Source organism: Ailuropoda melanoleuca, chromosome 11, assembly GCF_002007445.2.
Source record: "Ailuropoda melanoleuca isolate Jingjing chromosome 11, ASM200744v2, whole genome shotgun sequence".
In the NCBI taxonomy this organism is placed as follows: domain Eukaryota; kingdom Metazoa; phylum Chordata; class Mammalia; order Carnivora; family Ursidae; genus Ailuropoda; species Ailuropoda melanoleuca.
This window is the reverse complement of record NC_048228.1, coordinates 62,299,228-62,326,212: the sequence shown is the minus strand read 5'-3', so window position 1 is coordinate 62,326,212 and position 26,985 is coordinate 62,299,228. Positions and strand designations below refer to the sequence as shown.

At 34.8% G+C, this 26,985-nt stretch overlaps 1 protein-coding gene across 15 annotated transcripts in view; it reads left to right on the top strand.

Moving 5' to 3' along the window:
* Nucleotides 1-26,985, top strand: part of ADGRL3 (adhesion G protein-coupled receptor L3) — an 815,688-nt gene that overhangs the window by 518,915 nt on the left and 269,788 nt on the right. For 12 of the 15 annotated variants that reach the window (XM_034671746.1, XM_034671747.1, XM_034671745.1 and 9 more), the window contains 2 exons: nucleotides 9,851-9,865; nucleotides 12,039-12,839. In XM_034671746.1, the coding sequence (XP_034527637.1) occupies nucleotides 9,851-9,865; nucleotides 12,039-12,839 (816 nt within the window). The remainder of the gene's footprint in view (nucleotides 1-9,850; nucleotides 9,866-12,038; nucleotides 12,840-26,985) is intronic. The other 3 variants (XM_034671744.1, XM_019801792.2, XM_019801793.2) reach the window with 1 other exon arrangement.

Sequence of the window (26,985 nt, the reverse complement as noted above, 5' to 3'; positions counted from 1 at the left end):
AAAATTTAGCATAAGTTTTTTCAATATAAGTTATTACCGGTTATTAATACTAACTTTCTTTGTTGAAATCAAAATAGATATTGTCACTAACAGTAGGCCATCAAATCACTTTCTATACCCATTAAATATAACTCAGTGGATAAAGCAGGGCTGACATTTAGAAAGTAATAGAAGTAGCTGAGAACTCTCTCCCCTCCCTCTGTCAATGAAAGTATTCAACAATAATAAATAGTGCAAGTAGTTTGCACTTGAAAGATAGTTGTTTAGCACTTGGGCTCTTTTGCTGTTGTTGTTGTTTATTTTTTTATTTAAATTAAATTAATTAACATAAAATGTATTACTGGTTTCAGACGTAGAGGTCAGTGATTCATCAGTCTTAATATAACACCCAGTGCTCATTACATCACCCAGGTACCCCATCTGCTTTATCCCCTTCCCCTCCAGCAACCCTTAGTTTATGTCCTATGATTGAGAGTCTCTTATGGTTTGTCTTCCTCTCTGATTTGTCTTGTTTTATTTTTTCCTCTTTTTCCCCTATGATCCTCTATTTTGTTTCTTAAATTCTACATATGAGCGAGATCATATGACAATTGTCTTTCTCTGATTGACTTATTTTGCTTAGCATAATACCCTCTAGATCCATCCACATCGTTGCAAATGTCAAGATTTCATTTTTTTTTTTTTAATGGCTGAGTAGTATTCAGTTCTATATATATACCACATCTTCTTTATCCATTCATCTGTCGATGGACGTCTGGGCTCTTACCATAGTTTGGCTATTGTGAACATTGCTGTTATAAACATTGGGGTAGCACTTGAGTTCTGATGTCAGAGGCCTGACATTGGATCCTGGTCTGTCACTTACTATTTATTTAATTTATATGTATCATGGTTTCTTTCTTTCTAATATTGAACTAATAATGCTATCTACTTTATAGTGGTAATATAATTGTTAAGTGGATAATACATGTAAATTCTTTAAAACCATAAACTGGTAATTGGTAAATACTCAATTACTATTAGCTATCCTCGTTATTTTTGTCATCATCACTTTTCTTGTTTGCCAGAAATCAAAGCATAGAGGCTAAGACTGTAGGCTCAGAAGCTCAAATACCAGCTCTACTAAGTGCTAATGACCTCTATACTTAGTCTGCCCATCTGTATAATGGTGACAATAATCTCAACAGGGTTGTTCTGAGGATTAAATAAGATGAAGTAAATTGAGTATTTAGCAAAAAGACTGACATACCATAAATGCTAAATAAACTGGACTAAAAATAGCCTGTTTCAATGTTATTAAGGAGGGATTTCACAGAGATTACAAAATCTTTATTAACAATTGAATGTAGAATAAATATTTTGCTATGTGCAGTTCTATAAATAGATAGTGAGAAAGATAATGGACTCCACTATCGAGAGATAAGATGTACTACCTAAGGAGAATTTTGTGTGCCACTTAGCAGAAATGAAAGACATGCTTTGCCATCTGTAAGATTTGTCCTCTTCTCCTTTGTTCATATCATTGAACAAACCATACTGAGTTTATATTTGTAGCCATTTGCCTATGATTTTAAAAGCATGTCAGTGCCAACATTTATTGACCAGCCGTTATAATGAGACAATGAGATAGAACCCAGTAATGCCTGGCTGAATGATATAGGGTTCTCTGCCTTCAAAAACTTCCATATATTTCCTGAAGAAAGATAGAAGATAAAAATACCAAGTGCCAAAGAGAATCGTGAGACTGTATAAGTATAATGAACTAGAATTGATAATTGGCAAACAGTGACCATGGGATAAACATCCAGTGGGTTGTTTTCCAACTAGCCCATGAGCTAAGAGTATCTTTTACATTTTTTCAGAGATGTTAAAAAAAAAAAAAAAAAGAAAGAAAAGAAAAGAAAAAGAAGATGACTGTGATGACAACAGCTGGCCTGTTTGTGGCTCATAAATCTTAACTTACTTACTTTTTGTCCCTTTGTAGAAAAAGCTTGCCAATTCCCAGACTAGAACATTATTGAAAATCTCCCTCCCCCACAAACTAAGTTGAAATTATACATTTATTCAATATGGGACTGGTAAGTAAAGCAGTATATGAAGGAGGAACTTAGAACCAAAAGAGTTTGGCTTAACTAGGAATAGGAGATCTGAGGCATTCTGAACAGGGGCAACTGAGTGAGAAAAGTTGAAAAATAAATATAAGTGTGGAGTATATGAAGTAAAAATAAATAAACCATTGTGAAGAATATGATTAGCCTATATGATTAAAAAGATATAAAATTGGAAAAAAATATAAGAAACACACTTTTGGAAATTTATGGTAATGAATCTGAAGACTTGGAATTTATTCAGATGCATTGATATTAGCATCTCAATTTTCAAACACCAAAAAAACAAATGAGTAAGAATCTTAAATCTACTTTTCAAAAGATTCAGTTAGCATGTATGGGATATATGTGGTGTGTATATTTTTGCTAATGACTTCTGAGATTAAGTTTTTTTGTTTTTGTTTATGGTTCTAGGAATCCTATCTGTTTTATTTATCTTGTTTTTATTAACCATATTGTATTATTAACCATTGTATTATGTAATACAAAATCTTTTCTGCTTTTTGGCTAGTGAATCCAGTCCCAAATTGGTTGGGGTATTTGGAGTACTTCTACAAGGTACCAAAGTATGTAGTAGCTCCTCAGATTCCTAAACTACTCCTCAGGGTGTTTTTTGTGTGTATCGGGTTTTTTTCCCTTTAATGTGTGCGTTTTGTCATCTCATTCTCTTGCACCAGGTGATGATAAAAACTTCCAATTCCACAATTAAGTCACAAGATCCTAAGAGCTTTTGTAAGACTGAAGGAACAATGTTGGGTCAAAAGCAAAGCAACTTGATTTCTTTTAGCTTTTGATGTTTCTCATCAGAAAATTAGAACAGTCATTCCTGCCCCCACAATACATAAAATTGTAAAATGAACCAAAAAATATTATATTATTTCATAATTTGTTTTTAGTACTATTAAGAGTTAAAAAGTAAATTGTGATTTGGTGCTAATATCTAATTCTCTGACTTCATTTTTTTAATTTGTAAAATATTGTCTGAGACTAAATGACATCTAACATAATATTCAGCCCCCAAACCACAGTAATTATAACATATTGACTAAATCTAGGATTAGATTAGATTAATTTTGAGTATCTTATTTATTGCATAAGCAGTGGATGTATAGAACCTAGTAGTAGGAATCAGTCAAAAAATAAATTTCTCAGGAACAAATGGGTGACATTTTTCATAAGAAATTTGATTTTAGCTAAACTGCTCTTCCTCGTGTTTTTAACTTTGGTTTCTCTTAATGATTCCCTCTCCCTGCTATTCACTTCTATTTTTGTCTGTTTTTAATCTCTTTACACAGATTCCCCTGAATGCATTTAAAAATAGCTTGTTGTTGGTAAATTATTATACTGAAAATCACTGATTATTAGACTGTAAGTTTCCTTAAGGCAGAGATCAGTCCCTCCTCTGTATCATATTCATGGTAGTACCACCAAATTCATAGAGTTTCTTTGAGGATTAAATAAAATTATCCACATAACCAGTCACATAGTACATATTCAGGAATTGTTAGGTATTATGATTATTATTACTTCTCTCTGTATTCACAGCTCTAAGGGCCTTGCAAACAACAAATACATTCCATGGGCCTAATACAAATATGCATGTATGTTTATGTATATAGCATAGTCTTATACACTCTGAAGGGACTCTCCCTTTGTTTTTGTTTTCTGTTTAGCAACTTTATTTTTTTTTATGTTTTTATTTATTTATTTGTCAGAGAGAGAGAGAGTGCACAAGCAGGGGGAGCATCAGGCAGAGAGAAAAACAGACTCCCCATGAGCAAGGAGCCCAATGTGGGACTCTATCCCAGGACCCTGGGATCATGACCTGAACTGATGGCAGACTCTTAACCTACTGAGCCGCCCAGGTGTCCCCTTTCAGCAACTTTAAATGCAATGTGGTTGTTACATAGTGGTGACAAATCACTATGACAAGGGTATATCATTGATGAACCAAACGTAATGTTGACTTTGCTACCAATGCCTTTGAAAAATTATTATCTTTCTAAAAGCTATTACCAATATATTCCCCAGAGTCTACTAATAGCACCATTTTCTTTTAAAAGGTTAAATTAACCAAAAGATTTTACAGATCCATCAAAAAAATGGAAATTTACTACAAAACAAAAGGTAGCCTCAGTTTCTGCATCATCTATAGATATTGTATTTCAATGTTTAAATTAGAATGTGGCTAGTGAAAGCATCTTATGAATTACTGACATTTTCAATCTACACACTCCAGGATGAAATTCATTAGAAGGTAATAATTTTGAAAACACATTATATAAAGCCATTGTAGTACAAGGTGCTTGAGCGACACTTTTTTTCACTGATGCACGGGTATTATTTGAAAAACATAATTTAGAAGCTGAGCTGCAGAGATTACTCCTGTCTTTCATTAAATAAAGAATTAGCACCTTATTTACTGAAAGAGACAGATGTCTGTCAGAATTTTTGATATGCACTATACCAAAAAATTAATGAACTTCACAGATCTTTTTATTTCTATTTACTGAAGTGCTTCTGTATCTTCTTGGTGTATGTGAAGGGAAAAAAGAGAATGTTCTCTGTTCCAGAATAATGAGAATTAACAGGACATGGGGTATGCAGCACAGGTTTGTTTCTGGTGATAAGAAGTATCTTGTTCCCTTGGCCAAGAAATGAGGAACCACTGTTTTTTATTATTTTATCTTCTCTGGAAAGATGCTCTGCCTCACTCATCTCAGGGTTAATAGCACTGAAAAATGCGGCATCCAGTCTCATTCTCTGAAATGCTACAGTGCAGTTCATCATTGCATGGAGGCATAAGAAATACTTATTGAGCTTTTTCTATGTGCTGAACACTGGAAATGCAATAATGAATAAGATCAAAACTTGTATTTGAATTCCAGCTCTACCACTTACTAACCAAAAGACAATGCTTCTTTGTACCTGTTTCCTCACTTGAAAAGTTAAGATAAGGAGAGTATCTACTTCATAAGGTTGCTGCGAGATGGTTAAGTTAGTGTTGTATGGCACACTTCAGTGCACTGGATAGCACACGGTACATGCTTAGTAAAAGTTCGTTCTTACAACAGAGTGCCTACCCTCAGGAGGATCCCGTCCGTGTTCTTTATCCCTCTGAAGTGCACCCCTACCTGGATTTGTTGACAGAAGGGAAATGGAGAGCGAGAATGCAACAGTTTTACTGAGTTTGCATGTTGTAAGAGCCAGTGTAGGGTTAGATAAATGACAGACTCTGCCATCTACCAGTGTTGTTCTTGGTCAAATCTTTTAACCTTTTTAGTTTTGGTTCACTTGTCTCTGATACAGGAATAATAAATACCACATCACAGTGTTGTTTGAAGAATTAAATCAAGTGATTCATGTGAAAACATTTTGTTACGTTATAAAGTGCTATACAAGTGAAAGTATTATTGTAAACTTTTGATTATTTACTTATAGCGGCTTTGTTTATGGATGATACACCAGCAAATTTTCATCCAAGACTGATTTTTTACTATTCACTTAGTTTGCCTTATTGCTGTCTCCTTCACTGCCCAGCGGGCTAGTGATAAGCATACCCAAATGTATTTTAATAGTACAGCCAGATGTAAACAAGAAAATAATAACTGTTTAAAATAGTACCAAATTTCAATGATAAAAATAGGTATTTGTAAATTATTTAATGTTCTATAACTATCCCATGTTCCCCATAAGTGTTTTTTTATTTTTATTACAGAGGCATCATTGGATTATATAACATAGAAAATGTATGGTATGACTTACAGTTTAAAAGAAAAGAAAATTTAAGCTACATTGGAATTAGACACAATTTCATAGTTCTTAGTTATGACAATTTAGTTCTAACAATTTTTAGCACACAACAATTTTATTTCTTTGTAATTTGCAATGCAATTTGGAAAAGCCTGGCAATGCATGTATATGCTCTCTCATCCATACCTTTTCTAATTAAAAAATGCAATTCAAAAGTACTGCATATGGTACAGATATGGATAGAACTAATAACGTCTTATTTTTCTAAACAATAATATGTCTATTGGCTATATATTATATCTCTTTTATGAACTGTTGGGAAATAAAGGGAAAATTTACTAGTCTTTTTTTTTTCCGTTTCTGCCTTTTATACAGAATAAAATTACCCTTAGTTTGAATTTGTCATTTACTCTAACCACAGGATATAGCTTATGACATTAAGTTTGACAAAGGACAACAATGAAATCACTTTAAGGAAATATATAAGCATATTTGCAGAGGCTGAATGGACAATAAAAATAGTTTGGGGATTAAAAGTGAAGAGAGAAAAAGAGAGTAACTAGTTCCAAAGAGGATTGGAAATGAACAATGACAGCTATAATGCCAGAATTCAGGATATTGGACCTTACCAAAAGACAGGAGGTACTGAAGAAGGCTGAGCACAGATGTCATCGTACAATTCATTTATTTATGATCTCATTACAGAGAGGAGAAAAGGGAGTATTTTCGGTCTGTGTTTTTAGATATTTGCAGGCTGTTTTATAGCAACACTTTTTTCTTGCCAATATAATCCTCAAGACTATCCGTATGTTTTTTTTTTTTAATTTTCCTTTTTTTCCCCTCCAGTTTTACATTTAATGAGTTGGCATACATATTGCTCATAAATTGTACTTTCCTCCACATCCATTAAAATATACAAAGACATTATACAGATAATACCCTGTATGTATGTTTGTGTATAGCAAATCCAGATTTTCTTCACCACTTTTTCTTTTTGCTATATGCTTAAAATATTAAGAAGCAGAATTAATCACCTCTATTTAGATTATATATTAATTCAACAGCTGTTCACTGAGTACTTATTATGTGCCAGGCACTCTGAGGTTATGAAGGATATAGTGGCAAGGGTGTTCACTTGTATCCGTACAATTTGTTTGTATGAGTATCCCCCCCCCCAGGGGACAGAAGCTTCTAGAATCAGAATTAGATGATGACGGTGACTGGCTAATCCTAAATGTAACTAAGCTTTTCAATGACAAATTATGTTTGCCTTGCCAGTTTTTGTTACGGGAATATGATTTGTGTGTGCTTGTTTCAACTTAAATTATAGGATTGTTTTACTTGAGTCTTGAAAATAGCAAATAAATGATAAATGAGCTACAGCCAGTCATGACATAGGCAAGAACATAATAATTTTCTCCAAAGTGAAACTGCCTAATAAATCTTAATTTTGAATAAACAGCAAGAAACAGAAACTAGCTTTACTTATGCTACAGTTTATGCCAGTTTATTTCAAATTAGACCAAGACCAGAGAATTAAAAGTAAAATTTTACCTAATGACAATTGAGAAAACAGAAGTAAAAGTTCTTTGAAAAATAACAATATCCATTAAATTGTAGGATAGTATTTACAAGATAACAAATACCTTATCAACACTTTGTATCGCATATCCTGTCTTCCTCATTAAGTGTTTGTTGAAGAAATACTAGTCACCAAGAAGTTAGGATAACTGTGCTTTAGAATAAGACGAAGAGTTTTATGTGAAATAAAAACTAAAGTTGTGTGTGTATATATTTTATGCTTCAGAATATAAGGGGCACCTGGGTGGAGTCGGTTAAGCGTCTCCCTTCCGTTCAGGTCATGATCTCAGGGTCCTGGGATCAAGCCCTGCATCAGGCTCCTTGCTCAGCACAAAGCCTGCTTCTCCCTCTCCCTCTGCCACTCCCCCTGCTTATGCTTTCTCGCTCTTTCTCTCTCTGCCAAATAAATAAATAATGTTTAAAAAAGACTATAAATCCTCTATATACGATTCTTAAAAGTATATATATTTAGAAGTATTTCAAGGAACAAAATTAGTTCTCTCTATATTTTTATAGTCTAGTTGCTGAAAAATGTCAACTTCAGTATGACTTCCCACTCCCAACCTCCACTTTCATTGTAATGTGCCTTGGTTCCAAACTTTCTAGACTATTTATTAAATTTCTTAACGTGCTTTCTTACACTTATTTTAGTTGTCCGTCTGAACTCAGATTTGTGAGTATTCTAGTCACAAAATGAAGTGCATCTGCTAAGTAAAGGATTTAACTGACCTGTAATGAGGCATATAATCCAGTGAACACTGCAGTCACTCGATAAAGACTGAGGATGATGATAAAGCATAACAGTATAAATAGAGTTGCTAAAAGAGTCCTAGAAATACTATTAAAATAAGATTTGTATGTTAATGAGATAAGGAATCTTTAAAAAATAACCCCTTTGCAACTTTTTAAGCATAACTTTTTATTTCAGATTTATTTATTTTAGAGACAGCAAGAGTGAGTGGGGGGATGGGGAGAAGGAAAGTGAGAGAATCTCAAGCAGACTCCCCTCTGAGCGTGGAGCCCGAGGATGTGGGGCTTGATCTCAGGACCCTGAGACCATGACCCAAGGCGAAATCAAGAGTCAGAGGCTCAACTGACTGATCCACCCAGGTGCCCCAAGCATAACTTTTGGTATAGACTAGCTTTGTCTTCTAACACATGTGATACTGAGCTTTCAAAAGAGTCATTGGAGAGAAATGAGTGTGATTTTGGACAATAGAAGACAAAAGAGCTTAAGTCAAAGCACAAAAATCTCACCCAAACACAATTACCCAAAACAGTATTCTCCCTTGTTTTGAAACTTCCCTAGAGTTTTATTTATTGTGCAATATTTCAGTTCATCCATTCCATTGAATTTTTTTAGATTTATATCAACTGCAATCTGTGATTTTTAAGTTTGTGTTCTGAACCCATTTTTCCCCAACTCTTCTCCTTGTTTTTTGGTGGTGCCTGTTCTTTTTTCTGATGTAGGCAAATTGTGTCTAATGAGACAAATGTTTATGAGATAAACAGGATGCTTCTTGGTGAGTTACATGAATATGTTACAATTTCCCAAAATTTTTTCCTGACTTGTATTGGTCAGTACTTTAAAAATAAAAATGGAATCTAATTTGAGAGATACGTAGCCATAACATGGCTGAGGATTTCAATTTGTTTTTACAAAGGTGTGTTGACTTGGTAAGAATTTCAGAAAAGGCCAGAACAGATGGCTCATTATTTATGTCAACCTTCTAATAAATTTTTCTGAAAGATACTTTTCCACAATATCAAATATTGATAAGTGGGAGGCAAAGAAGTTTCTTCAATAAAGATTATGAACCCATTTATTTAGTATGAGAGCATTCCCTGTAAATGTGTGCCTCATGAGGTTTATTTCTCTTAGGACTGACATGGAAAATCTTAGGCCTGAGAAAATGAGTTGCAGAGTAGTTTCTTCTGAAGAGATCAATCCTTGAGATGGGTAAAAAGCAAGACTATTATGTTAAGAAGTGGTATAAACTATAATAGTTTATAAATGAGACTAGTCAAGCTATTTGAAAGCTTTATGTGTATAATTACCTTCCTAACTTTGAAAGGGAAATATGGGTGTTCTTATGAGGAGTATTGTATTTCCTATGTCTATAATTTGAAATTGTATGTTTTTTTCTATCTTAGCTTGAATAACTTTTGCCTTACGTTTTCTAAGTCTGTACTGTGTTTTTAAGTTTATAATATGATTGCTTTTTTAAAAAAATAATTTTACTAGGGAAATGTTTAAAAAAAAAAAACCTATGTCAAAAAGCAAGTATGAGTGAAATAAATTATTTACTTTCAGTTTGGAAGAGGTGAATAAAAAGTGCTTGGCCAATACCGTACCATTAATCTATTCTCTTTTCTCCTTTCTCTCTGTACTTCTCTCTCTCCAATAGAAGTGGAACAAAAAGGTAATTAAATACCTTTCATAAATTATATACTATTTATAGGCTAAGTTATTTAACAGTTTAACATTTAGTTAAAATAATTTTGTATTAATTCTTATCTATTTTATGAAAATTTATTTACTACTTCTGCTGCTCAACTTCACTTTAATCTGTTGTGATGAACAGTGCTGGTTTGATCCTTTTATCCTAAAACAGTTTAATCATGTAAAATTTTCAACCATGCATTTTCTTCCTCTTTACTTTTAAATAAGTAGTTAGAAAATCCAGTAGATGGTGATGGATAGTGATGCTTTAGATTTGTTTTTATTTCTATACTAGATAATTTTCCATAGCTCTGGTGTGGTCTCCCCATTCCTTTAATTTTTAACCATTGGGGGAGAAGGGGAGATGGTTTTCTGAAATACCTTCTAATAATTTACTTTAGTAATCATGGGCTCATTATTAACCAACTTAAAGTTTATATACAATTTTGACAACAATGCCTATCCATTCTTTATAATTATAGCCATCATATTAGAAATTCTTCTAATCATCAATTTTATCATTGAGTATAAATTGATGAAGGCCCTCTGTCCTTGCTATGGAAGATTTTGGTGATCAACTTTGCTCTTGAAATTTTCATTTCCACAAAAGTAAAACTTTGGACATTTTAATAATGTACTCTCCTTTTTAATAACGTTCTCTCCTTTTTAATAACCTTCACATCCTAGCTGAGTTTTATCTTAGATCATTTTCCATTGGATCTAGGCATAAAAGTTGCTGTTAAAGAGCTAATCACTAATATTGAGAGAACAATACTTTAATCATTAAAATATGGGTCAACATACAAATTCCTTATGATTTCTTAATTTCTCCACCCAGTACCCTTCTAATCCTTTCAAATGTAACAGTGGACTGCATGATTATTTTTCAGTGTATTTGCTTTGCAAAAATACTGGAGCAGTGTTTCCCATAGCAGGTTCAACAGAACACTACACTTTAAACAGGCTCTTTTGAAAGGGTTCCGTGATCAAATTAGTTTGTGAAATTTGTTCATCTTCCTTACTTCTGCCTTGGAGATTCACTGATGTACCAAAGCGATTAGAATCTCCCCACAATTCAATTTAATATGATATTTCTTAAACATATGGCTAAGGTTCCCTGTTTTCTTTCTGTGTAACATCTAGTTATACCACTTGAAACAGATGCTTCAAGGACCATTCTTTGGGAAACATTGCTTATAGCCCCTTCATTATAAGCGAGCCAAGGTTTCTTACCACTGTTCACACAGTGTGCTACTGAATCATACTAAAAATAAAATGAATCAGATAATTCCTGCCCTTTTCCAATCTGAAGTATGAGCAGCAAAATATTGTAGCAAGTAATCTTGTTTTTTAATGTTCTTCTCATGTAACAGTAAAAGGTACATGTTTTTAAGTTCCAATACTACTGTATTTAACAGGACATTTTTAACTGATTAAAACCTAGATCTTGGGTTCTCTTCTCTGTAACCTTTCACCTTTTCTTCTTTCCTTATTCCTTCTTTCCTTTCTTTTTCTTCCTTTCTCTTTTTCCTCCCAGTATCCATCCATCACTCATTTTTAATTGTGTGGGTTGCATGCTCTGTGTGTGCTATAGCAGCTTTAAGAGTTTTGTTTTTGGTTTTTTTTGCTAGAAGATTCAGTGGCCTGTATTACAGGGCTTTTCTTTTCCTTTATTGTTATACTTAATTACTATTGGATTGGATTTCTATTTATTTCTTGATGATAAGTTATTGAATGGCTAATGTCATCAGAATGGAAACAATATATATATATTTAATTTCAAATAAGATACATAAAATATTATGTATAAACATTTGTATTTATTTTATGTCTATAGAATACATAGACATACATCCACCTGTGTATGTATATCCAGAAATATTGTATCACGTTTTACAAAGGTAAAAATCAAAGGAAAACACAAGTACTCATAGAGAGGCCACATTTTTCAGCAAATGAAATAAAAATGATTTTGAGCAAAAGTCAGAATTAATATGTAAGACACTTTGTGTATTCAGAAGAATGCAACGAAAGAATTAAGTGGTGGTGGGTATCTCTTGTTAGAGTTACATTCCATTTGGTGAAAAATTAAAATCTATGACAAAATATTAAAATTAATGTATTTATTATTTTAACTCTTTCCCTTCCAACAGTTTTTCTTTGTCCTGGACTACTAAAAGGAGTATACCAGAGTGAACATTTGTTTGAATCTGACCACCAATCTGGGGCATGGTGCAAAGACCCTCTACAGGCTTCTGACAAGATTTATTATATGCCCTGGACTCCCTACAGAACTGATACCCTGACTGAGTACTCCTCAAAGGATGACTTCATTGCCGGAAGGCCAACTACAACCTACAAGCTCCCTCACAGGGTGGATGGCACAGGATTTGTAGTGTATGATGGAGCTTTGTTTTTCAACAAAGAGCGCACTAGGAACATAGTAAAGTTTGATTTGCGGACTAGGATAAAGAGTGGAGAGGCGATCATAGCAAATGCCAATTACCATGATACGTCCCCCTACCGATGGGGAGGCAAATCTGACATAGACCTGGCAGTGGATGAAAATGGGCTCTGGGTAATCTATGCAACAGAACAAAATAATGGTAAAATTGTCATTAGTCAATTGAACCCTTATACCCTACGGATTGAAGGGACATGGGATACCGCATATGATAAAAGATCAGCTTCCAACGCATTTATGATTTGCGGGATTCTGTATGTGGTCAAATCTGTATATGAGGATGATGACAATGAGGCCACAGGGAATAAGATTGACTACATTTACAACACCGACCAAAGTAAGGATAGTTTGGTGGATGTACCCTTTCCCAATTCATACCAGTACATAGCAGCTGTGGATTACAACCCCAGGGACAACCTTCTTTACGTATGGAATAACTATCACGTCGTGAAATACTCTTTGGACTTTGGACCTCTGGATAGTAGATCAGGTAAGTTTGCCTTTTGATGATACTCTAGGGGGAGATATTCACAGTGTGTTTTNTTTTTTTTTAGTTTTTTTTTTTTTTTTTTTTTTTTTATGTGTATGATTAGACTTCCTATGTTGTCTTGCTTCTGGCCTGTGTACCTGAAAACTGTTCATTGTCTTTTCATCTAAAAAATGTTGCTATTAAGCACTTTCGGCTATTAAAAAAAAAAAAAGTATAAGAAACTTTTTCTTCCTTGTGCAGCTAGTCTTCAATCTTAAACCCTTCTCTGAAGGGCATTCTTATTATCAGCTGGTTAGTTCTTTGTGTAGTGAAGTACACAAAACCTTTACTAAAATAGAATGCCATCCTGTCTAATTAATTGTGACATGCCCTCAGAAGTGCTCTCCACTTGGAAAAATGTCAAGGACTGCCTTGATATAATGCTTCAAGAGCCCTATGCCAATATATTCACTTTGTAGAGGGTGTCATATATGACCACCCCTATTGGGAATGTTGTCAGTTTGAGTGTATGAATGTCTGAGTGTACCTAATTGATACATACAGAAAAATGTTTATAACTGATGAATACAGAAAAAAATAGACCTCAATTTTATAAGAAAAAACAATGCAAAACACTGCTTTGAGTAAACCAGAGATAATCTTTAGTCCCAGTTCTTTTTTTTTTTAAAGATTTTATTTATTTATTTGAGAGAGAGAGTGAAAGAGAGAGAGAGCCCTTGAGTGGGGGGTGGGGCAGAGGGAGAAGCATACTCCCCGCTGAGCACAGAGCCTGACTCGAGTCTCTCCATCCCAGCACCCTGGGATCCTGACCTGAGCTGAAGACAGATGCTTAACCCACTGAATCATCAAGGCACACCCCCCGCCCCCCGCAGTTCTTTAAAATTGTCTTTTTCCTCTCTAGGACATACCATTTCCTTTTAATGTTGTTTAAAGATAGTCATAAATTGCTTTATTATTTTAATTTTTATTTACACAACTGAACAGAATTATCTAAGTTTAGAGGTTCAGTTATTTTAACTAGCAATATTGCTGTTCTTCATGATAAAGTGTAATAGAAAACTAAGACACAGGTGTCTGAATTTGGGTAGTAATTTAGCAATTCAAAGTTTACATTTGTGTCTTTCAGTACTTACATGTTAATATAACTTGTTTTCTGCACTGCTCTTACCATGCTTTACTAGCATTCTGTTCTACTTCCTAATGCAGTTCGTTACACACATATCTTCTTATACAACTAGATTCTAAGTTCCATATGGACACTAGTTTAATAGGCGGTATATATAAAAGAAAGGCTCAGTAGCTCTTTGTTGAATGAATGAGTGAATAGCTTTCCACTTCTCACTCTGATAGAAGGAGAAATTGCCATTTTCTCTAATCTCCAAGAGGCCTTAGTCAGACTGACAGCAATTCTTTCCATGGCCAGCAATGCTGATATTATATTGAACTGCCCCTTATGGAGGGAGAGGCCTAAGTATGTAACAGCAACAAAAGCAACTTCTCCTTACTAAATCCTCAAAAAATCTCCTAGATCAAGTACAGTACCTGGCTCACCATTGTACAGGTAAGCTTTTTCAATTTGATATACCTAAGCGAGAATCAACCACCTGGAGGATTCTGGAAAGACTTTTTTTTTTTTTTTTTCTCCGTAGCTGTGATATTCTTAAATTAAAATTTGTATTTTGTCAGGTGAAAACTCTGTTTATGTGTGGTTCTTAGCCTCTTCTGACTTTTAAATTGCAAGAGGACATAATTTTTAATTGCCTGCAGATAACTCATCTTTAGTGGTTAATCAGTGAAGAAGAGACAGTAACATGTTTTGAGTTTTATTTATTGAAAACATTATGCGTTATTTTTATCTCTAATAATAAATAGGTTAAATTTAATTAGTATTCCAGGTTTTGACTTGATGAATTAAAGCAAATTCTTAGTTCAGTTTTTTAAATTATCCTGAAAGAGCAAGACGATACCATAGTCCCAACTATTTAGAGACTTGACACAAAGATATTTCCGGTGGACATTAATAAACTTATATGTGTGTATACACGTATAAGATCAGTCATTGTGGACACAAGGAAAGGTATACCACTCATTTAATTTTATGTGTTTGTTTATGGGAGTTAAAATATTAAACCATCTTGCCCAAATATACTAGTATTCGTGTTTGTTAAAAGGATGTTATTAAAGTGGCAAACACTGAGAAATGGCAAAGTTCAGCTTTTGAAACAAATTCCTAACTTTTGCCAGGAGATTCAGTTTTCCCTCTCTTTAAACAACAATGAAGACCTTGTATGTTTTGCAAAGAGTAAGATTCCATCTGTATTAAATTTGTAAATATAATCGCAAGAAAAATTATCAATTTTCATGCATTAATGCTCAGATTTAAAAGCCAGCCTTTTGGTGTGGACTTACTGCAATTTAGAGGTGGAAAGAATAAGTGTAGAAGTAAATTTTATGCATTGTACTTGTGGATATGAGAATTTCAATTAGCATTAATAGAGGCTGTTCATCTTATTCCTCGCAAACAGTTTCAGCTGGGTGTTTTTCTTTAGTAAATTAGGTTGACATTTTTCAAAGAAATTGCCTTTAGTGAATTCTTATTATGGATCTTCTCATGTGTTTATGTACAGAAACCAACTTATTATAAATATGTTAGGGTCAAAAAGGCTAATTCTGCGCTTGTAGATCTAAAGCGTATTTGCTGTTGCCATCTGTTGGAAGCAAGCTTTTTTGCTCTGGTTTTAACTGAGTTCTAATCAATGAAAATTCACACTTCTGAAGTTCTTATGCAAAGGGGTATCTACGTTATACTTCTGAAAATCACTTTTTTGTACATTAAAAGATCTGGGGGTTGGAAGTTAGGGGGCAAGCCTGTTTCTCTTGTACACATAAAAATCCTTTTGGGAAGGGTACAGACAGCTAGCATGCCACTCTGAGCATGAGCTTGGGAGTCTGAAGGACTTGGATTTGAATTCCGTCTCCAGTGCACAATGCTCAGCTTCTTGGTCTTGGTTTTCTCAACTACAAAATGGAAAAAAATAGCCCGATCTCTGAAAATTATTGTTAGATTTTAATGAGATGTTTGTGGTAGGTATAACAAACTTTACCAAATAGCTACACACCAGCCCTGCAAAAATCATTCTTATCCACATTTTCTAAATGAGGAACCTAAGACACCATAGCTCGTTATTACTCAAAAACCCCACAGCTACTGAAGTGCAACCCAACTCCAGATTCGTATGCCCTCCTATAACACTGGTTGTGGAAAGTGTGTTTACTGAGGCTGTGCCTCTAGATTCGTTCATTTGATGGAAGTGATCTCAGTATCCCCATATGCCAGGCATTCTCTAGATGCAAATCTAATTTGTAGTTCTCACGATAAGATTACCATAGGTATGTGCTCTGGAAAGTTGTATCTGTTCATCAACCATGAAATCAGATGTATTTTCTCATCTTACAAGAGCCATTTTAAATTTTGAAATGGTGAACTTTAAGATGAATAACAAGGATAACAGTGTCTCAGAAATATCCTAAAAGTAGTTTCAAAAATCATTTAACTCCAATCCCTTACTTTTCCTAGCACCCATTTTCAAACTGCTAATTGTCCTGCCTTTGTTGGGTTGGCTTAGCTACAGGACATCAGTTTATATTCTTTTTCAAAGGAAACCATCCTGGGAATGGTACAGTCTGTGAAACAGGCTGTTTTCAACAATAGCTGTATAAATTAACTAATATTAATGTGATTTTTTAAACTTGTTTTCCAAATGTTCGTTGTTAACTTTAAGTGAAGTTTCTCCTGGAAAAACGCTTTACTGGGCCTGGTCTTCTGGGCCAAGTTTTAAAAAGCTTAAAATTTGTTCTCATTTTTGTTTAAAAACCTTTTCGGAACCATCATCATGTATTTTGCATTACATTAAATGCAAGTTTTCCAGCATTTTCTGTAGTCTCCCAGCACGAAAGTAATGGAAAATGAATCCATATTTATGCAATATTGCTATTCACATAATTTATATTTGCAACTTTTGTAGAAGCAGTTTTTAATTATATCGTTCTATCTCACATGGTAAAGAACATACAGATGCAAAGAATTTCCAATTTATAAAAAGCTTTTGCTCCAGAGCTAACGAGATTTTGATTTACATTGAAATAATCTTGTTGATACCGTTTCAGTCATTTTTGTTTACAGGTCCCTGTGGAGTGCCTGATATATAGTAGGTGCTCTGTCAAGATTTGTTGAATGATTTAAGAAATCAAAGAATGAATTATCATAGATATTAGTATTCAGAATATTACGAGGATTAGAATATTAGTCCTAAAATTTGTTTTATGAAGATTACATATATGCCTCTCGGGTACTCCCCTTCACTGTTGGCCTCACACTGCTATTCTAGAAGTTTTATGATTCATCCCAGTTATTCCCCACCCCCAACACCCAGCCTCTTCCCTTCTTCACTCAGATTGTAAAGAGCTTTGGTAACCTCATGCAAGTTTAGCAGGTGTTAGGGAGAAGTGCCAAAGCACATTAACACCTAATGTGCTTTCTTTCAGAAGTAATTAGAAGAAAGTAAAGTCCGTAGTCTTAAAATAGGGAAGGAAGTGAGCAACTGTTCAACGAATTTTATATTCAGATCATATTCTCAACTTTTTCAGTTGATGAATCCTAGGGTTTTCTTTAAGTTTGAAAAAACGGAACATGTGTCATACTCAGAAATGAATAATAATCGTATTCTGTTGAAAACATACTTTGCAGAACGGCTGACTCAGTTTGGGACACCGGTATCAAAAGTGCATGTCAGCATTAGCAGCTGAGTATAAAGTAAATGTAAAAGTGCTTCCTCTCTTTTTTTCTGAGCAGAAAACCATATCTAGAGCTATCAGATCTAGAATTTTTTTTTCAAATGTACTTTTAACTGAGCGTTTATCCTATCTTATAAAATATGATAGGAACTATATTTTCATCATTGCCTTCAGCTGGCTCTTTTGCAAGATAGACATTAAAACCCTCCAAATAATGCTTAGCTGCTTCACAGGTTATTTGAGTGATTCTCAGGTTGGCATTATAATTTTAGAACTCCCTTCTATCCTGATACATCCAGTGTGAGTGAATCAGTTGCATACCTCCCTTTAGCTAGTATTAATAACGGACTGACTTTCACTCTGTAGTTGTCTCAAACTGCCTTATGCCCAGTCCATTATTCATTAATAAATAGGACTGAAATGTGAGGTATTTTCTTTGACTCTTTCCTTTCCGGTTTTCTTCTCAACTGCCCATAGAACAATCTAAACTTTCCTGGTCAAACATATGAAGTTTTCCAGTATTTCCTACTGAAGGAGGAGGAAGTAGACTTAGGTTGATGGTAAGAATAGTCAGAGAAGCCCCCTTCAAAAATGTCTTAAAGTTAGCTTGTCTAACAGATCTAAAAATCTGTTGGTTGAGATTGAGTGAAACACATCAAGTATTCGGTACGAACAACAGAACCATAAAGACAAGCAGTTACTGTCTAATGACTGTTCTGCTTCCTGAACACAATCCATATTTTCTTGAAAGCCATTTGAGATTATGTAAATGTATCCTTTCTTATATGCTGAAGATAACAGAATCTAAAACAACAACAAGAAGCCTACACATAACAGTTTAACAATGCAGATAAGGTGAACCTTCTGTCCTTATAATATGCTAATTAAGTGCATTTGTGTCTCCAGTACAGACTGTGACTATGTAGTGATGAATAAGAACTTTAAACACACATGACACCTCGTTAAAATGTAATTTTCACATCATATATCTGAGCCCTTTACTTTGACAGCTGAGTAATGTGAGTGCTGGGCAGAGAATCCTGAACATTTTGAAACTGTCACGTGTTTAATAGGTAGCTGAATCTGCTTCCCGAACAGTTTAGTTAAATATGGTGCATCCTTTTTTTTTTTTTTAAAGATTTTTTTATTTATTTGACAGAGATAGAGACAGCCAGCTAGAGAGGGAACACAAGCAGGGGGAGTGGGAGAGGGAAGCAGGCTCACAGCAGAAGAGCCTGATGTGGGGGCTCGATCCCAGAACGCCAGGATCACGCCCTGAGCTGAAGGCAGACGCTTAACCGCTGTGCCACCCAGGCGCCCCAATATGGTGCATCCTAATCACAAAAGAGAGCGTGGAAGGAGCAGGATCAGACTTGTCCTGAACCCGTGGGTTAGGATTGCTCCACAGTTCCACGCGAGAGGCCACATCGTCTCTACAGTTTAATTTACATCATCTTAGTAACTGAGTGAACTTTACAAAAAGAAAAAATAGTCAGCTACTTGTTGCTAATTTCATCCCGGTCTTATTTTTATGCATCAGCTGTTCCCCTGTCTGCAGAGGAGCCCCTCTCTTCCTCCTGGGGCTGCTTCAGTGCCTGGAGTCCAGCTGCTGCCTGAAGGGCATTGCTGCTGCTGATTTCTCAGGGAGCCCGGCCAACACTTGAGAAATTTGCCCTCGCTAGTCCACTGCCACTCAACATCAGCTGAAGTCTCCTGTTTGTTTTTACCTGTCTTGTATTTTCCTTTCTTCATAATTGAAGGTTAAACCTTTTCAGAATGACACCTTCTGCTTTTCAGGCTCTGAATATCAAATCACAGTCCTGTACAGAGCAAAGCTTGACCTGCCGTTCTACAGCCAAGCCCAGTGTTAGCCACTAATCTGACATGTAGGAGACAAGATGCAAAGGATAAAGAGGTTCACAAATGATACCAACTTACTATGTTTTTTTTTTCCCTACAAAGTGATGTCCCTGATAAATGTATAATTATTAGAAATGTAATCAAAATCGTCCACATGCAACACACAGTCATAAAAAGATGACTTACTTGTGAATCAGCTTCCCACTCACACCAGCTGTCCCTTCTATAACCATTTCACTGCTCATTAGCACGGCCACCAGAGGGCAGGCAGGTGGAACGGAAATAGTTTTGCTGCTCGTTATTAGCACATCTCCTCAGGGTTGGCAACAGTCACTAAAATGAGATTTCTGATTATCTAAGGGTTCCACTTCGGAATACTCTGCGTCTGTCCACATTAACACGGATGAATGAGAATTGATTTTATTATATAGCAAAGCCTGACATTTGCTTTATTTCTTTGTGTTGTTGTTGTTGTTTTCCCTTCAAGTTCTAGGTAGCGGTCAAGTACCTTAGAATAGGGTTGACAATCAAAAGTATGACTTTAAGGACGAGGGTATTTCCCTCTTAAGTACTTTTCCATCAGGAAGCTAAATTCTCAAATTATAATGATTAATGACCAAATAATTTAAGATACATAAATGGCAAGTAAAATCTGTGTTGTACAATTTTGGGGAAGAGATATCAGATTTCCCTAAAAACAAGTGGAGAACATTTCCTTCTTATTTGCTTCAATAAGAACTCTGCCTGTTTCTCTCTATGTTCTTCAGTAGTACAATTTGTGGTCAAACTTTTTGCATCCACTTACCCCAATTAAGGTACAAATTAAAATTATCCAGTCCTTTCTCTCTGAAAAATGTCTTGTGACTGAAATATTTTAGCCTTAAAATTTGGATTTTTAAAAATAATGTTAGAAAAAATGATTCCACCAAAATTATACGAACATGAGTGAATTGTTAGGTATTTGTTGATTTCATGATTTAGAATGATCTACTACACTAATTATTTTAAAAAATATAAGAAATGTCTTCGAAGAAACTTTTGCCTTTAAAAAAAAAGAAAATGGCACTTTATTTAGAAATATCCTATTCAATAAAAAATATAAAATGGACTGTGATTTTTAAAAACAGTAAATTTTCCAAAATCTATAATATTGCTATATAGCATACATATTTACATATTAAACAAAAAATTTAGACTTTTATATTTTATAGAGAAGCCCACCAAGAGACATAAGTGGTAATGGTTGAGGGAGAGGAAGCTTGAAAGTGGAATTGGAAATACTAAGAAAAAGCCAAAGATTAAAAGTGACATTCAGGCACATAATCAGACCTGTTGTAGGAAAGAGAAGCAGGAACTCAAAATTGGATTTAGGTCAGAAGCCCAATAACTGATTGGTCCTCCCTCTTTCCTGTCTTCCCTCCCTTCCTCCCTTCCTCCCTTCCTTCCTTCCTTCCACCCACCCTCCCTCCCTCCCTCAGTTCCTTCCTTCCTTCTTTCAGTAAGCATATCTCTAAGTATAGCTAAGGCCACACACTGTGCTATGCTCTACGGCTCCACCTGTGAACAGGGCAGGTATTGACCCTATCTATCCTCACCGAGCTTAGAGAATAGTGAAAACAGGTGCCTGGGTGGCCCAGTTGGTCTAGCCATGACTCTTACTTTCCGCTCGGGTCATGATCTCAGGGTCATGAGACGGAGCCCCAAGCCGGTCTCCACGCTCAGTGTGGAGTCTGCTTGAGATTCTCTCTCCCTCTCCATCTGCCCCTCCCACTGGCAGTCTCTCACTCTCTTTCTCTCAAATAAATAAATAAATCTTTAAAAAAAATAGTGAAAACAAATAAAAGAAACAGAAAGAGGGTTGTCAAAAAATAGTAGTATCACCTATTTACTGAATGTTCTCTTTTCTTGCCATTTACATAGATTATCAAATTTAACCCTAACAAATATCATGCAAAGAAAGCATCATCGTTGTTTCCAGATGAAGAAATTGAGGGTTAGAAGAGGTAAATAATGCAAACGGTCCAGAATAGAATCTGGAGTTAGATTCTACCAGTTAGAATCCTAGCCCATCTGACTTTCTGCTGTGTCCTATTGCGTTCGTCAGTGATTAAGAGGAATACAGGTACCACAGCCAAGGAGTACGGGGAAAGGCAGGAAGGCAATGTAGATGTTCTAGAACGTAAGTAAAGCAGCTAAGCTGAAGTAGAAGTGAAAGGCAGCAAGGACACCTCATCCTCGAGTTAGAGTAAGGGCGAGCAAACAGCACCGGGTACTGTAGAGCACCACCATCCCCTCCAAATTGCATGAGGTTTCACACACACACTTTCACCCTTAAAAAAATGCTATGAGGTACAGATGAGGAAACTAAGACTGAGAAACATAGTCACCTGCCCAGAAAAACCTGTGATGTCAATGTGAGTTTCAGAGAAGCTCAGGTGTATTTGACTGAATCACGAAGTCACAACATTTTATATTTACAATGGAAAAGATTATAATGCACACAAGCATACAATAAAATGTGATGTTATGGTGCACGGTTATGGTGTGTGGGGCTGTGTGTGTGTTCTTGAAATGCTTGAAGAAACAGGTGTGATTATTGGAGGATTAGAAGAATTAGAAACTTTTGCAGAAATTCTGAGCAGTTTGACAGACCATAGAGATTTGGGGACTGGTTCTTTATTAGATTTAATTCTAGTTAATCTATATTATTATTTCTATTTTTGTAATTCAGATGTATTGCTAGCACAGCTTTTATGTTCACTGTCTATGGGCAAGATTGGCAACATGGGGAAAAAGCAAAATGAAGGAAGAAAGGAGTTAGGGAAGAGAGAAATAAAAGGGAAATAAATATGTTTTGTTTCCTAAAAATAAATGGATAAGAAATGGATGAGTTCTCTTTTTTCAAAGGGAAAGTGATGAAAGAGCACGCACTTAAAAATGTTAAAAGTTATTTTCCACGATTGATTTAATTGCCTTAAGTGGTTAAAGAAAAAATTAAGGACATCGTGTGGGATGCTTTTTTTTTCTTTTTTTAAATAATATTTTTTTATTATATTATGTTAGACACCATACAGTACATCCTTAGTTTTTGATGTAGTGTTCCATGATTCATTATTTGCGTATAACACCCAGTGCTCCATGATACATGCCCTCCTTAATACCCATCACCGGCTTATCCCAATACCCCACCCCCCTCCCCTCTGAAGCCCTCAGTTTGTTTCCCAGAGTCCATAGTCTCTCATGGTTCATTCCCCCTTCTGTTTACCCCCCCTTCATTCTTTCTTTTTTTAATAATAATATTTTTTATTATATTATGTTAGTCACCATACAGTACATCCCTAGTGTTTAATGTAAAGTTCCATGATTCATTACTTGCGTATAACACCCAGTACACCATGCAATACGTGCCCTCCTTACTACCCATCACCAGCCTATCCCATTCCCCCACTCCCCTCCCCTCTGAAGCCCTCAGTTTGTCCCTTGATGGTTGGAATGTGAATTGTCATAATCACCTTGGCAATATCTGGTAAAACCCTTATCCGCATGATAGGCCTATTTTGTATAGTAGCATATCTACTTCTAGGTTCCCTCCCTAGAAAAACGTTCATATTTATATGAAGAGAGGCTCGTACAAGGGTGCTATTATGTCATGTATAGAATAACATAAAAGTGGAGTAGCCCAAACTGTTCCTCAATAGGTGGAAGGATACAGGTTGTGGTAGGAAAGGAAGACGGAGCAGCTTGCGTGCAGTTGCACAGGTGAATAATAAGCAGCTGGAATAGAAGATACGAATGAGACAGCCATCTGGCTGCACCAGAGACTTTAAAAGCCCCGGTCAGTGTGGATGGTAGAGGGAAACAGTATGTGATCACTTATCCCTCAGAAAGTAATATACCAAATCAACCGTTGGTACCTGTGAAATGTTAAGTCAGAAAAAGTCTTGAGGTGGCATTTCCCCTTTCTAGGAATATAGCCCCACATGGCTTTAATAACTCAAAGAAGCCAGGACTACAACTTCCCAGAGCACCAACAACCTTTACCTCTTCTCTGAAATCATTAGGTTTTTAGTAAAAGAAGCCCTCTCTTGTCAGAAAAGTAAAATTTTACTCTGGAATTTTAATCGAGTGTGACCCATAGTAACTATCATGTGTTTTAGCTATTGAACCTATTATACAATTCTTGAGAATTTAATTGCTCAAAAATTAGTTTTGTATCACCTTCACTGAATTTTCTCCTGAGTAGGAATGTATTATCTTGCCATGTATTCTGGATGCTTATGATAGCTTTTAGTGTGAGCGTAATTTTTAAGCATTCAGGAGCATGGCAGAGTACCTCAGTTGATGAACAGGACTAGTGACTTGGCTGATCATGTTCCAAAGTTAGAAATTTAAAATACCACAACAAAGGTTCAAGTACCCAGCTTTGCAAGCATGAAAAAGCTGTAATTGTCTAAACCTAACGTGAACAAGAAGATTTATATGAATGAAGGTGGGGGTTTTAGTTCTCAGATTTAATGAAAAAGATAAGCCAATCAGACAAGATATATGCCTTAAAATGTTGAATTTCAGGACAGAATTCACATAAGGGATATAACAAATATTCATCTAGTGGAGTTGCATTGTATATTGGGGTTAGAGTCTAAAGTATCAAAGTAAAAATTAAGCATAATTAAATGATTTTTGAAACTCCTTTAATATTTATAAAATGTAGTGAGTTTTTAAACTATATATCCCTATAGGGTGCTGAGATAGTAGGATATATTATGTGCAATGTATATTCTACATACCAGAAAGTACATTTACAAAGTATAATTTTATAGTATTTTAAATACATAACTATTTGAATTCATGTCAAGTAAATGTATCTGTGATATACAACTTTTCTGTATTAACAGAGAGTTGCGTAGTTATTTCTTTGTGGATGAATCCTTTCTACGAGAACTTTTCCCCTGAAACAATGCATATATTCTTTTAGATCATTTATGAAATGTCTCAGTAGTGCAATTAAAAAAGTCATAGCATATAAAAATATTTAATGATATGAGAAATGTTCATTATGTATTGCTAAAGTTTTGGGGTTTTTTTTTAAGAGCAGGTTTAAATGATTGGAAATTTAGATCATTATACATTTTATCTGCTTTTGTTTATATTTGAAGATTTCTATAAAAAGCTTTTTAAAATTTGTGAGGATAAGCATTTAGTAGTAACAGTACTAATAGTATGTATTTTAACAAGTATATAACTCAAAGTTTTAATGGAAGTTAAGCTCTAAATTGTTCAGTTTTGAGCTTTTTTAGGTTTTACCAAATTTCTTTGGTGAATATGTTCAGTCTTTGCAGTAGTGAAATACATTTCTAAGATGTATTTCTACATTTCTAAATACATTATCTAAATATCTATTTAGGAAACAAAACATATTTATTTCCCTTTTATTTCTCTCTTCCCTAGCTCCTTCCTTCCTTCTAAATACATATCTAAATACATTTCTAAAATACATTATTTAAAATGTAGCTAATACCCCACATGGATAGAATACTGATAACCTAGAATTCTATGATGGAATGTAAGAAGTCCTTCTAATTGTGTCAGGACAGTCACAAACTAATTAATTTGCACTAGGACCCACAAATAAGAAAATGCCAGTCTTACTGAGAGAATAAAACTATAAGAGAGGAGACTTACTCTATTTTTAGTTTTTTTTATTCTTGTGTTTTTCTTTGTTAGAAAAGAAAAATGTCTAGTTCTTAAAAGTGTTGGACATTCCTAGAGACTTTGCTTCTACTCCTTGGTTACAGAGCCCTACAAAAGTGTATAACACAGATTGAATCTACTCTCATATAGAATTATGAAATAACAAAGTAGGTTGATCTCCTACTCCAGAGACCTTAAAAATAGTTCCAATGTTTCATTACATTATTTGGTCTAGTGGTACTCTTATCGATTTTGACTTAAACAGTTCAAACCATAAGTTTTCACCAGTTGCTTGTAAGGGTAAACATTGCAAAGGGGAAAACATAAAAAGAAAACCATAAGTTTTGTTGGATAACAAAAATTCAATCAAGTAAATTTTAAGATCTAATTGGTTTTATTGAACAATTCATGAATCAGGCAGCAAGCCATCTAGCAAGTAGAAAGGAGCTCTAAGGAGCTGTACAAAATGTAAGGCTTTAGGGGCACCTGGGTGGCCTGGGGGATTGAGCTTCCAACTCTTGATTTCAGCTTAGGTCATGGATGGAGCCTGGGATGGAGCCCCGCATTGGGCTGTGCACTCAGCGAGAGTCTGCTTGTCTCCCTCCCCTTCTGCCCCTCCCCCCATCAAATAAGTAAATAAAATCTTTAAAAAGAAAAACATGGAAGGCTTTATAGGCAGGAAGGGGGAGGTTTAAGGAAAGAAGAGATTACCTCATCTTCCTTTGGGAGTTGGAGAGGGTCTATGTGGCAGATTACCTCATTGGTGTTGAATAGAAAATTCCAAACTGGTTAAGACAACATTCCTTTAAAAAACTGAAACTAGAGTTAGTTTAAGTATTAAACTTTTGTTTGATGATGTGGGTTCAAGTGACGCTATTTTGCGTTGGTGTTTCTTTTTAATAGCTTAAATATGACAACATTGAATATGAATGAAAGGGGAGTCAACAATTCCAATCAGAAATGAAATTTTTTTTAACTTTTAGCTTTGAAAATAAAACAGTCAATAGTATTATTTTTTTATTTACACACATACCCTTTTTATGTTCATGCTTATATTTCTTAGACTAGTTAAATATGGTCATTGAACATTGACTATTAGCCATTAAACAAGATATTCAATGAATATTTTTGATGAGAGAGATGCACTGATAGTCATTTCCATGGTATAATATTAAAAATCACTTATGCAGAAAGTATTAGAATGTTTTATCACAATTTTGTGTAATTATTTTGGGTAGCAAATAACTTTGTTCTAGTGATCAGGGGGTTTACATATTTTGGAAGCCTCTTTTATATTTCTTTGTTGTTAAAACTTCAGTGTGTGCAAATTGATTGCAAATAAGTGATGCCTAAGTTATATGGAATAATGGATCTCAAAGTATGGTGTAAGGAACTTGTTACAGATGCAAATTCTCAGGTTCCATCCCAGATCAAATCAGAAACTCTGGGGATGGATACCAGTAATTATTTTTAATAACCTGCTAAATTTGAGAATTACTGTATAATCCATAATCCCTACAAGGTTAACATATACTATACTATAGAATATGATAAAAACATTAGACTGTTTTTCTTTGTTTTGTTTTTAGAATTTCTATTACTATTTTGTTAATTGCTTTTAAATAAATGTTTCCCATTTTTTATTTAATGACTACTGCAAAGAGGCTGTATAACTCACTACTGAGGAAACATGTTAAAATGCAGATTTCCTGTCTGTTTCCCATCTCATCATCCCTAAGATATTGATTTGGGATTTGAGGTGAAGCCCAGGGATAGTACTTTTTAGAGTTGGTTCTGGGTT